The sequence below is a fragment of the Oncorhynchus mykiss genome, chromosome 8 (assembly GCF_013265735.2).
Source record: "Oncorhynchus mykiss isolate Arlee chromosome 8, USDA_OmykA_1.1, whole genome shotgun sequence".
NCBI classification, from domain to species: domain Eukaryota; kingdom Metazoa; phylum Chordata; class Actinopteri; order Salmoniformes; family Salmonidae; genus Oncorhynchus; species Oncorhynchus mykiss.
Window position 1 is genome coordinate 73661017 of NC_048572.1, and position 13630 is coordinate 73674646.

At 43.7% G+C, this 13630-nt stretch overlaps 1 protein-coding gene across 2 annotated transcripts in view; it reads right to left on the reverse strand.

Annotated features, from left to right (window-relative positions):
- LOC110530525 (dynamin-3) overlaps nt 1-7661 on the reverse strand; it is a 49460-nt gene extending 41799 nt beyond the window's left edge. Inside the window, exons 1-2 of one of the 2 annotated variants that reach the window (XM_036986181.1) lie at nt 7333-7661; nt 6706-7020 (exon numbers count right to left, since the gene is read on the reverse strand). In XM_036986181.1, the coding sequence (XP_036842076.1) occupies nt 6706-6866 (161 nt within the window). In that variant the 5' untranslated portion in view covers nt 6867-7020; nt 7333-7661. Of the gene's footprint in view, nt 1-6705; nt 7076-7332 lie in introns of both variants that reach the window. The other variant, XM_036986182.1, reaches the window with a different exon arrangement.
- Nucleotides 7662-13630: the final 5969 nt, after the last annotated feature.

Below are 13630 nucleotides of genomic sequence, written 5' to 3' on the forward strand. Positions count from 1 at the left end.
GGACAGCGACGACGTCGGGGAGGAAGGCCACAGAGAACCCAAGAAAAAATGTTTTGGGGGGGGAGCAGTCGGTGGAGCCAAGGAGTGAACCAGAGCCAGTCTGAGAGAAGAGGGAGAATTTGGAGGAGAGAGAAATGGGAAAGTTGTTGAGTTGGTGGAGAATGCACGGCATTTGCCCAAAGGAACGTGTTGTCAGTTTAGTGCCACCTGAGTCAGCTCCCCATACTGGTCCTAAGAAGTGTGTTAAAGTTCCGGTACAATTGATGCCGGCTATACGCACCAGGTCTCCAGTGCGTCTTCACAGCCCAGTACGTCCGGTGCGAGCTCCTCGCACTTGCCGTGCAAAGTGTGTTAATGTTCCGGTACAATGTGTGCCGGTTCTACGCACCGTGTCTCCAGTGCCCCTCCGCAGCCCGGTACGTCCTGTGCCAGCTCCCTGCACTTGCCGTGCGAAGGTTGTCATTTGTCCAGGACATATTGTGCCAGCTCTACGCTCCAGACCTCCAGTGCGCCTCCACAGCCCAGTACGTCCTGTGCTTGCTCCTCAACCCACTCCCTCAAGTGTGCCTTCCCAGTCCGGTACGTCCTGTTCCTGCTCCTCGCACTCTCCCTCAAGTGTGCCTTCCCAGTCAGGTACGTCTTGTGCCTGCTCCTCGCACTCGCCACCTATGCTGGCCCCACGCATCAGGCCTCCAGTGCGCCTCGCCAGTCCAGAGCTTCCGGCGACGGTGCCAGGTCCAGAGCTACTGGCGACAGTTCCCAGTCCAGAGCTTCCGGCAACGGTTCCCAGTCCGGAACCTCCTGAGACGGTCCACAGTCAGGAACCTCCTGAGACGGTCCACGGTCCGGAACCTCCTGAGACAGTCCATGGTCCGGAACCTCCAGCTCCCTAGCCGGAGCCTTCCCCTGCGCCGATGCCCAGTCTAAACACGGCGTCCAGTCCAGCTCCAAGGCCAGAGTCTTCTTCGGCATTGGTGCCAAGTCCAGGCACAGCGTCCAGTCCCGCTCCGTGGCGGTAGCTTTCCCCTGGGCCGATGTCCAGTCCAGACATGGTGTCCCGCTCCAAGGCAGGAGCCTTCCCCAGCATCTAGGTCTAGTCCAGGCACAGTGTTCAGCCTGGGTCCATGGCTGGATCCGCAGGATGAGCGGATACTTCGTCCCGCACCAGAGCCGCCCCCGATGCTGGCGGATGAGCGGGTACTTTGCCCCGCACCAGAACCGCCACCGACACTAGACACCCCCCCCAACCCTCCCTTTTATGTTTCAGGTTTTGCGGTCGGAGTCCGCACCTTTGGTGGGAGTACTGTCACGTCCTGACCATAGAAAGACTGTATTTTCTATGGTAGAGGGACTAGGGGTTGTAGTCTAGTTTATTATTTCTATGTGGGGTTCTAGGTTTCATTTTCTATGTTGGTGTTTGTGTATGATACTTCCGGGGCCGACAGAGATGGCCACCTCGCTTCGCGTTCCTAGGAAACTATGCAGTATTTTGTTTTTTTACGTGTTATTTATTACATTGGTACCCCAGGTAATCATGGGTTTTATTACATACAGTCGGGAGGAACTACTGGATATAAGAGCAACGTCAACTCACCATCATTACGACCAATACAACATTCCCGAAGCGGATCCTGTGTTTTGCCCACCACCCGGGACAATGGATCGGATCCCAGCCGGTGAACCAATACAACGACGCCGTAAAAGGGGCAGACAAAGCGGTCTTCTGGTCAGGCTCCGGAGACGGGCACATCGTGCACCGCTCCCGAGCATACTACTCGCCAATGTCCAGTCTCTTGCCAACAAGGTTGATGAAATCCGAGCAAGGGTTGCATTCCAGAGAGGCATCAGAGACTGTACCGTTCTTTGCTTCATGGAAACATGGCTCACTCGAGACACTCTATCGGAGACGGTACAGCCAGCTGGTTTCTTCACGCATCGCGCCGACAGAAACAAACATCTTTCTGGTAAGAAGAGGGGCGGGGGGGGGGGGGGGGGGGGGGGGGGGGGGGGGGTATTATGCCTTATGATTAACAAGACGTGGTGAGATCATAACAACATACAGGAACTCAAGTCCTTCTGTTCACCTGACTTAGAATTCCTCACAATCAAATGTCAACGGCATTATCTACCAAGAGAATTCTCTTCGATTATAATCACAGCCGCATATATTCCCCCCCAAGCAGACACATCGATGGCCCTGAACGAACTTTATTTCACTCTATGTAAACTGGAAACCACATATCCTGAGGCTGCATTTATTGTAGCTGGGGATTTTAACAAGGCTAATCTGAAAACAAGACTCCCTAAATTCTATCAGCATATCGATTGTGCTACCAGGGCTGGTAAAACCCTGGATCATTGTTATTCTAACTTCCGCGATGCATATAAGGCCCTCCCCCGCCCTCCTTTCGGAAAAGCTGACCACGACTCCATTTTGTTGCTTCCAGCCTATAGACAGAAACTAAAACAGGAAGCTCCCGCTCTCAGGTCTGTTCAACGCTGGTCCTGGTCCTGGTCATCGACGGGACAGTAGTGGAGAGGGTAGAAAGTTTTAAGTTCCTCGGCGTACACATCACGGACAAACTGAATTGGTCCACCCACACAGAAAGCGTGGTGAAGATGGCGCAGCAGCGCCTCTTCAACCTCAGGAGGCTAAAAAAATTCAGCTTGTCACCAAAAGCACTCACAAACTTTTACAGATGCACGAGAGCATCCTGTCGGGCTGTATCACCGCCTGGTACGGCAACTGCTCCGCCCACAACCGTAAGGCTCCCCAGAGGGTAGTGAGGTCTGCACAACGCATCACCGGGGGCAAACTACCTGCCCTCCAGGACCCCTACACCACCCGATGTGACAGGAAGGCCATAAAGATCATCAAGGACAACAACCACCCGAGCCACTGCCTGTTCACCCCGATATCATCCAGAAGGTCAGTACAGGTGCATCAAAGCAGGGACCGAGAGACAGAAAAACAGCTTCTATCTCAAGACCATCAGACTGTTAAACAGCCACCACTAACATTGAGTGGCTGCCGCCATACATGCAAAAACATGTATCACTAGCCACTTTAAACAATGCCACTTAATATAATGTTTACATACCCTACATTACTCATCTCATATGTATATACTGTACTCGATACCATCTACTGCATCTTGCCTATGCCGTTCTGTACCATCACTCATTCATATATCTTTATGTACATATTCTTCATCCCTTTACACTTGTGTGTATAAGGAAGCTGTGGTGAAATTGTTAGGTTAGATTACTTGTTGGTGATTACTGCATTGTCGGAACTAGAAGCACAAGCATTTCCCTACACTCGCATTAACATCTGCTAACCATGTGTATGTGACAAATACAATTTTATTTGATTTGATTCCGAATTAGAGGCAGCTGGTAATCATTGTCTCTTGAGTTGCATTTTTTCCACCTGTGGGTTATGGGATATCGTTTATGTTTAGTTGCCTGTTAGCACTGCATTGTCATCACGGTTTGTTTATTCTTTATTATTTAGATTTTTCTAAATTTAACTTTCTTAAATAAATCATGTGGAACTCTACGTACGCTGCGCCTTGGTCCGACCATTATTACAAACATCGTGACAATGTTATAGCAGGTGCATTGAAATGCTTGTGTTTCTAGCTCCTAAAATGCAGTAATGCAATAACAATATAAAACAAATATGCAAATATCCTAGAAAGTCCAAAACAAGAAAGAAATGCAGTCCCTATACAGTAAACATGTATCCAAAATGAAGCTACAGTACTTTACTAAAATTGCATTTGCCAATACAGTACTGTAATATATGCAATTTACGTAGCTGACACTGTTATCCAAAGTGACAACAGTCCACACATTTTGGTATGTGACCCCAGTGGGAATCGAACCAACAACTCTGGCTAGTGCCATGCACTAATGAACTAAGCCACGTACAGGACCACTACAATTCTGTGAAACAGAATACAGGGGGAAGATTGCCATGACCATGCCACTCTCCTTCAGGTCATGGATGAATCCAGACCTATATCAGGCTTGTTTTTTCTCCAGGTACATGAACAATGAGGATATTTACTTCAATTTTGATGAGAACCTGTGGCCAAATGCTCAAGATAGGCTTGATGCAAACTAGTGCCTGCTAAACATGATGTACCTTTCATTTTATAACATTGTGAAAGATGCCTTCAATGGTCACTCATGAGGTAGACATTTTGGAAATGTGATGTTCAGTGCATTTTATGGGAAGTGCAAATGTATTGCCTAATGTGAAAACAGTAATGTACTGTCATTTACAGTACTGTTGCATACTACATTCAAAGGGCAATTTTTACAAATGTATCTTACATTTTTTGCTATTAGATGAACTGGTTGTTCATTATATTTCACAGTAAAGTTATATTTTGGATCAATGGTTGTGTGGTGAAATATGTCTACAAACAAAATAAATGCACAATGAAAGGTTTTAAATGTAAGACGCAACAAGTGTGACCAGTTTGTAGTTTTGTACTACGAGTTTTGAAAATTCACCACATACTGTACTGTAAATAAACTGACTTCAGTACATACCAGTCTGCTACCAGACGAGAGAGAGATTGAGTGTGTGTGCGTGAATGTTGGCTCATGTAGACAAGTGACAATGCATGTCACTTGTCTACATGTCTGTTTAGGTCACTTGCCATTTCTCATCACACAGTTGAACGCTACAATCCTGACGCAATTGAAACAACGGCTAGGCTAGATGAATATTGATCATGAGATTGCCCTCTATCTATGGGCTAGCAGAAAAGATGAGTCAGAAGCCTGGTGTCCATTCAGCAGCGGTGTGGGGGAGCCAATCCTGGACAGCAGGATCATTACTCAGCTGGATCCCAGGTCTCAGGGGTGGCCGGCTGAGCTTTGACTGATGCTGCTGCTGACAACAACCATGCACCTCATCTATCTAGACCTGGGTCATATTTTCTAGGCACCAAATGGAAGAAAACGGACAAACAGGGAGGGACTCCGGAATCTTGGCCAATAAGAAACACGTTTTGCTACGGTGTGCACTAATGAATACAACCCTGGCGATAGCAGAAACATCTTCTATACATAGCGTCAATTACCAGTCTTTACCATTCACGTTTGTCTGTAAATATTTGTAGACATAGGTCATATTTCAGAAACAGTTGTCTGACTTGTCAGATTACTCTTTAACATCCTCTGTCTCTTTCCAATGGCATCTGTTTATGTACAAACCACATTCAAGGGCCACACTGTGTCATAATGTACAGTACCAATTCATCCCACAGTGAACAAAATCGAAGGAAACTCTTCTTCACGATTGACAGCAGAAGTGACTTGATCATATCAATGTAATGAGATGAGAGAAGAGTGGTGACAGGTATATGTACTGTATATCCAACAGTCCTTACAACAGTCATTTCATTACTTATTTTACAGACAAAATCATTCACTCTCTGAGACACCCACATCCGAAATACCTTTAATCAACTACAGTACAGAGGACACAGAGGATCTGTCTTATAATAATGTAGGCACTTGTATTTGTCCTATTTCACACATGTAAAAGCATGTATTATACCCATGTGTGAATTGGAAATGTGTATTTGCATTACCCAACTCCCCCTGAGACACCCTCAGAGAGTGGGGTTACGGCCAGGGTCTGCCATTATCAACGGCGACCCTGGAGCAATCTGGCTTAAGTGCCTTGCTCAATGACACATTGACAGATTTTTCCCCACCTAGTCTATTTTGGATTCAAACTAGAGACCTTTTGGTTACTGGCCCAACTCTCTTACCGCTAGGCTATCTGTCACCCACATTTGTCTTGGGACAAATGATAATTGGTAATATAATACTCAACCAGATGATTCAGCCTTGATTCAATTCAGTCTCGCATTACAGTTTCAATCCATTCATTGGTAAATCGATGTCTTGAAATAAACCAAGAGGCAAAAGGATGGACAAATAATTACTCTTCACCTAAAGATGCTTTCGTCTACAGAGGTTTACGTCCTTCATTCACTCTGAAGCAACAACAGCCTATGAATCACATTTGTTTGACAGAAATAAGAAAGGGATAGTCAGTTGTGTCACAGCAGTGAGATAGGCAGTATTGATACAGTATTGATACAGTTTATGCTGTAATGACTAGAAATCCTATTGGAACCAGGAGACCACAGCAGACATCTCGGGTTCTAAAGCAACCTTTATGCAGGTGGTGGGTGGACATGTTATATTTCAACCCAATACTGTAGGCCTATAGACATTATGTATGTACAGTTTACAAATAGAGACATGGATTTGTTTAAAGTGATTGAAAACAAATGTTGTCTCTGTTTAAATGGTAGAGCTACTGAAGAAATTGATATTTCAAGGAATGAAACAGGTTGGATGGGGCTGAAATCCCGAGGGTGTTGCGGTAACCCAAATACCGGCTCCCCTGTCATATAGCCTGCAATGCAATAGGAATGTGCGTTGAAAATAAGATGGAGACGAGCTCGAGCTCCTGGCTACGAGATGATCAGGGACGCCACGGCGCGTGCGTCCTCTGGGAAAACAAAACGTGACGGGGATGGACACGACTGAGGATAAATTGGCCGTGACAGGACATCCCCAAGGTTAACAGGAGATTGGATTATTTCTAGCCCTAGTATTAGTAATGAATTTGACGTGTTGTGTTTGGCTGCTACTCGTTGAACCTACCTGCCAACGAAGTTCTCCAACACCGAGCTCTTGCCAGCGCTCTGTCCGCCGACTACCGCGATTTGTGGCAGGTCAAGATTGCAGCTCTGACCGATGCCGCTGAAAGCGTCCTGGAGTTTATTGACCAGCGGGATCAAATCCTCCATTCCTCGGTTACCCATGGTGCTAGCGGGCGGGAGGCGCTCAAGATGAGAGAGAAGGAAGAGAGAAGGTAGGGGGGTGTGGTGATATATTTAGTCCAGGGCTACCGTGCTTGTTGATGTAGTGAAGTCATCTAGCCGCGCATTGCCCCGAGCCAAGCAAGGGTCGATTCGACTGAGGAGAGACAGGGAAAGCGAGGCAGTCAGAGTAGGATTGCGCAGTTGTTTGCCTGCAACACCACACACACCATTATTTTCAAGGGCATTTGGGGAATGAGGTCCTGTGTCTAAAAGCCATCTATAAAGCCGTGCAAATTTGTAGACATCATTCCATAGATTACATGCATCAAGATGAAAAATAACCTACACCAAATGATACACGTTGCAACGAATATTATGTTTTGTTTACAGGCAACACGTTAATAATAAAAACATCGACATAATTCATTCTATTATTTTTCTATCGCCATTTCTCATTTAGACCTACCCTTTCTCGAGGATTCCTTGTCGTTTTGAATGTCCGAGCGACAAAATCGGTCGCTGTCCAGTGCTGAATCTGAACAACAGGCAGATCCAATCCAAGGTCCGGATCGAAACGCGATTATAGATTATACAAGCAACGCCAACTGCTGTAAATGAGCATCGGTTAAATGTTAAATGGTGATGTCCTGTGCTATAATAATGTTTTGTTCGGGTAGTTTTGCTCGGATGGAGTCAAAGCCTCATTCCGAACGAACCCAAATTCGCCTCTATAACAGATTAATCATATATTTTTATGCAACCGCGATAATTGCGAGGAGGCGCTGCGTTTGGTGTTCAGATTGACATATGAAGTGCCCAATGACAACAGGGGAGCTGTAGACGCGGTAGGCCTATAGGCAGGGCGCATGCAGGTTAGGTATAACAAACCCGCCCCTGTGCTATTGTGCCATGTTTGCGGTCATGACTCACGGCTGCGCATCACGCACTGAGCAGGATTGGATGCGTTCCTTCAGTCCCCTACAGTGAGAGCAAAAATAACATGTCGAATATTTGAATTTGAGGGACACTGACACATTCATGCTCAACTCATCCCCGCTTTCCATCAAGGCCTCTTCTATCGTGTGTGAAAATGCATGATACAAAGATGTATTTTGTTTGATGGCAAAGCATTCTGTTCCATAGCAGGTGTCTGGCCCTACAGTCGGTGTGTAGCTAGTCTACCATAGGCTATAGGCACACGCTGCCTATTATAACCTCACCAAGCCAACATCTGTGTTAGATAAAATCCATTCTCTATCCTCCATTCATTATAACAATAGCTATATCTTATATTTGACATGTTTATTAAACAGCATTATAATCAGTGGCTAAATGTGTTTGGTCATTAAGGCCTACCCTGGTGAGGGCAGACATGGCACACTATAACAACAGGTTAACATTCCAAACACCTAAACAACCCTTCTACACGATGACCAGGTGTCCCATTCAAAATAATAATAAATAATAATACATTTAATTTGTATAGCGCTTTTCATTACAGAGTTATCAATACCATTATCAAGTTTGCAGATGACAAAACAGTGATAGGCCTGATCACCGACAACAATGAGACAGCCTATAGGGAGGAGGTCAGAGCCCTGGCCCTGTGGTGCTAAGGAAACAATCTCTCCCTCAACGTGATCAAGACAAAGGAGACGATTGTGGACCATTCTCATCGACTGGGCTGTAGTGTCCACATCACCAACAAACTATCATGGTCCAAACACACTAAGACAGTCGTGAAGAGGGTACGACAAAGCCTATTCCACCTCAGGAGAATGAAAAGATTTGGTATGGGTCCTCAGATCCCCAAAAGCTTCTACAGCTGCACCATCGAAAGCATCCTGACTTGTTGCATCACTGCCTGGTATGGCAACTGCTCGGCCTCCAACCGCAAGGTCACTACAGAGGGTAGTGCATACGGCCCAGTACATCACTGGGGCCAAGCTTCCTGGCATTCAGGACCTCTATACCAGGCGATGTTAGAGGAAGGCCCTAAAAATTCCAGTCACCCTAGTCATAGACTGTTCTCTCTGCTACCGCACGGCAAGCGATACCAGAGCGCCAAGTCTAGGTCCAAGAGGCTTCTTAACAGCTTCTACCCCCAAGCCATAAGACTCCTGAACAGCTAAGCAAAGGGCAACCCAACCCCCTCTTTTACGATGCTGCTACTCTCTGTTAATTATCTATGCAGTCACTTTAACTCTACTTACATGTACATATTACCTCAATTACCTCAACTAACTAGTGCCCCCTGCACATTGACTCTGTACTTGTACCCCCCTGTATAAAGCCTCGCTATTGTTATTTTACTGCTGCTGTTTAATTATTTGTTACTTTTATTTTCTATTTTTTACTTATCTATTTTTTACTTAACACTTATTTTTTCTTGAAACTTCTTAAAGGATTGTTGGTTAAGGGCTTGTAAGTAAGCATTTCACTGTAAGGTCTACACCTGTTGTATTCGGAGCATGTGACAAATAACATTTGATTTTGATTAAACTCAAAGCTCTACTTAGGAAAAAAAAAAAATAATATATATATATATATATCTATATATACAGTGCCTTGCGAAAGTATTCGGCCCCCTTGAACTTTGCGACCTTTTGCCACATTTCAGGCTTCAAACATTAAGATATAAAACTGTATTTTTTTGTGAAGAATCAACAACAAGTGGGACACAATCATGAAGTGGAACGACATTTATTGGATATTTCAAAAACATTTAACAATTCAAAAACTGAAAAATTGGGTGTGCAAAATTATTCAGCCCCTTTACTTTCAGTGCAGCAAACTCTCTCCAGAAGTTCCGTGAGGATCTCTGAATGATCTAATGTTGACCTAAATGACTAATGATGATAAATACAATCCACCTGTGTGTAATCAAGTCTCCGTATAAATGCACCTGCACTCTGATAGTCTCAGAGGTCCGTTAAAAGCGCAGAGAGCATCATGAAGAACAAGGAACACACCAGGCAGGTCCGAGATACTGTTGTGAAGAAGTTTAAAGCCGGATTTGGATACAAAATGATTTCCCAAGCTTTAAACATCCCAAGGAGCACTGTGCAAGCGATAATATTGAAATGGAAGGAGTATCAGACCACTGCAAATCTACCAAGACCTGGCCGTCCCTCTAAACTTTCAGCTCATACAAGGAGAAGACTGATCAGAGATGCAGCCAAGAGGCCCATGATCACTCTGGATGAACTGCAGAGATCTACAGCTGAGGTGGGAGACTCTGTCCATAGGACAACAATCAGTCGTATATTGCACAAATCTGGCCTTTATGGAAGAGTGGCAAGAAGAAAGCCATTTCTTAAAGATATCCATAAAAAGTGTTGTTTAAAGTTTGCAACAAGCCACCTGGGAGACACACCAAACATGTGGAAGAAGGTGCTCTGGTCAGATGAAACCAAAATTGAACTTTTTGGCAACAATGCAAAACGTTATGTTTGGCGTAAAAGCAACACACCTCATCACCATGAACACACCATCCCCACTGTCAAACATGGTGGTGGCAGCATCATGGTTTGGGCCTGCTTTTCTTCAGCAGGGACAGGGAAGATGGTTAAAATTGATGGGAAGATGGATGGAGCCAAATACAGGACCATTCTGGAAGAAAACCTGATGGAGTCTGCAAAAGACCTGAGACTGGGATGGAGATTTGTCTTCCAACAAGACAATGATCCAAAACATAAAGCAAAATCTACAATGGAATGGTTCAAAAATAAACATATCCAGGTGTTAGAATGGCCAAGTCAAAGTCCAGACCTGAATCCAATCGAGAATCTGTGGAAAGAACTGAAAACTGCTGTTCACAAATGCTCTCCATCCAACCTCACTGAGCTCGAGCTGTTTTGCAAGGAGGAATGGGAAAAAATGTCAGTCTCTCGATGTGCAAAACTGATAGAGACATACCCCAAGCGACTAACAGCTGTAATCGCAGCAAAAGGTGGCGCTACAAAGTATTAACTTAAGGGGGCTGAATAATTTTGCACGCCCAATTTTTCAGTTTTTGATTTGTTAAAAAAGTTTGAAATATCCAATAAATGTCGTTCCACTTCATGATTGTGTCCCACTTGTTGTTGATTCTTCACAAAAAAATACAGTTTTATATCTTTATGTTTGAAGCCTGAAATGTGGCAAAAGGTCGCAAAGTTCAAGGGGGCCGAATACTTTCGCAAGGCACTGTATATACAGTATCAGTCAAACGTTTGGACACACCTACTCATTCAAGGGTTTTTCTTTATTTGTACTATTTTCTACAATGTAGAATAATAGTGAAGACATCAAAACTATGAAATAACACATGGAATCATGTAGTAACTAAAAAGTGTTAAACAAATGAAAATATATTTGAGATTCTAAAAAGTAGCCACCCTTACCTTGATGACAGCTTTGCACTTAAAATATATTTTGATTTGTTTAACACTTTTTTGGTTACTACTTTATTCCTTATGTGTTATTTCATAGTTTTGCTGTCTTCACTATTATTCTACAATGTAGAAAATAGTAAAAAATAAAGAAAAACCCTTGAATGAGTAGGTGTGTCCAAACTTTTGACCGGTACTGTATATACAATAAAAACAACATACAGTTGAAGTCAGAAGTTTACATATGCCTTGGACATACATTTATACTCAGCTTTTCACAATTCCTGACATTTAATCCGAGTAAAAATTCCCTGTCTTAGGTCAGTTAGGATCACCACTTTATTTTAAGAATGTGAAATGTCAGAATCATAGTAGAGAGAATGATTTATTTTAGCTTCTATTTCTTTCATCACATTCCCATTGGGTCAGAAGTTTACATACACTCAATTAGTATTTGGTAGCATTGTCTTTAAATTGTTTAACTTAGATCCAACATTTCAGGTAGCCTTCCACAAGCTTACCACAATACGTTGGGTGAATTTTGGCCCATTCCTGAGTAACTGAGTCAAGTTTGTAGGACTCCTTGCTCGCACACGCTTTTTCGGCTCTGCCCACAAATGTTCCATAGGATTGTATGCTGTCGTTGGCTGGCCCTCGCTTCATATTCGTCGCCAAACCTACTGGCTCCAGGTCATCTATAAGTCTTTGCTAGGTTAAGCCCCGCCTTATCTCAGCTCACTGGTCACCATAGCAGCACCCATCCGTAGCACACGCTCCATCAGGTATATTTCACTTGTCACCCCCAAAGCCAATTCCTCATTTGGCCACCTTTCCTTCCAATTCTCTGCTGCCAATGACTGGAACAAACTGCAAAAATCACTGAAGCTGGAGACTTATATTTCCCTCACTAACTTTAAGCACCAGCTGTCGGAGCAGCCCACAGATCACTGCACCTGTACATAGCCCATCTGTAAATAGCCCATCCAACTACCTCATCCACATACTGTTATTTTTTATTTTATTTAGCTCCTTTGCACCACAGTATCTCTACTTGCACATTCATCTTCTGCACATCTATCACTCCAGTGTTTAATTGCTATATTGTAATTATTTTGCCACTATGGCCTATTTCTTGCCTTACTTCCTTTATCCTACCTCGTTTGCACACACTGTATATATACTTTTTCTATTGTATTATTGACTGTATGTTTGTTTATTCCATGTGTAACTCTGTGTTGTTGTTTGTGACGCACTGCTTTGCTTTATCTTGGCCAGGTTGCAGTTGTCAATGATAACTTTTTCTCAACTAGCCTACCTGGTTAAATAAAGGAGAAATAAAACACAAATAAAAAGCCATGACATCCTTATCTGGACTTTTCCAAGCTGTTTAAAGGCACAGTCAACTTAGTGTATATCAACTTCTGACCCACTGGAATTGTGATACAGTGAATTATAAATGAAATAATCTGTCTGTAAACAATTATTGGAAAAATGACTTGTGTCATGCACAAATTAGATGTCCTAACCGACTTGCCAAAACTATAGTTTGTTAACAAGAAATTTGTGGAGTGGTTGAAAAACAAGTTTTAATGACTCCAACCTAAGTGTATGTAAACTTCCGACTTCAACTGTACATTTAGAATAGAGCCAGGTAAAATAGTAATAGTGGGCTAGGTGCTATAAATACATTTTAGATTAGGACTAGCCCTATGAAAAATAGTCTGTAGAAGTGGGTTTTAAGGCCTGTTTTAAAAGTTCCACATGATGGCGCATCTCTCAGATGGTCATGGAGAGCATTCCATAGGCGAGGGGCAAGGGAACAGAAGGCTCCTCCCCCCATAGTTCGGAGACCTTGAAAAAAAACTGGATCATACATTTCTCTTGCATGGTTGTATCACTATAGCCTATCATTTAGCCTTTCATTTCCCTACTGGCTATACCACACAGCAATGATGGTGAATGATGGTACACGTGTTGCTGTGTTTCAAGTTTCAACCACCAGAGAGCAGCGTTAATCAAGAATCAACACTTGGCCTCATTTACCAGTCACTTGATTCTTAGTTATTGTGGAATCAATCCACATAGGCCTACATCACACAATATTAAGATATCTTGCTGATTGTCATCATGCCTGTGGAGGAAGACTGGAGTAGGTTCTGTGTGAGTAGGCAGCTTCCGATACACCATCAACACTTACCATCAACACTTATCAACACTCCCCAGAGACAGATTAACTTGTGGAGACCATTTTGTCTCTGCGTGCAGTTTGAAGGAAGTTGCTAACTAACATGGACTTCAGGTCATTGCGCTAACACTAGTCAACATTGGCTCACAAAACAACTTTTAACTTCCTTCATACTGGACACAGACACATACAAATGGTATCAACAA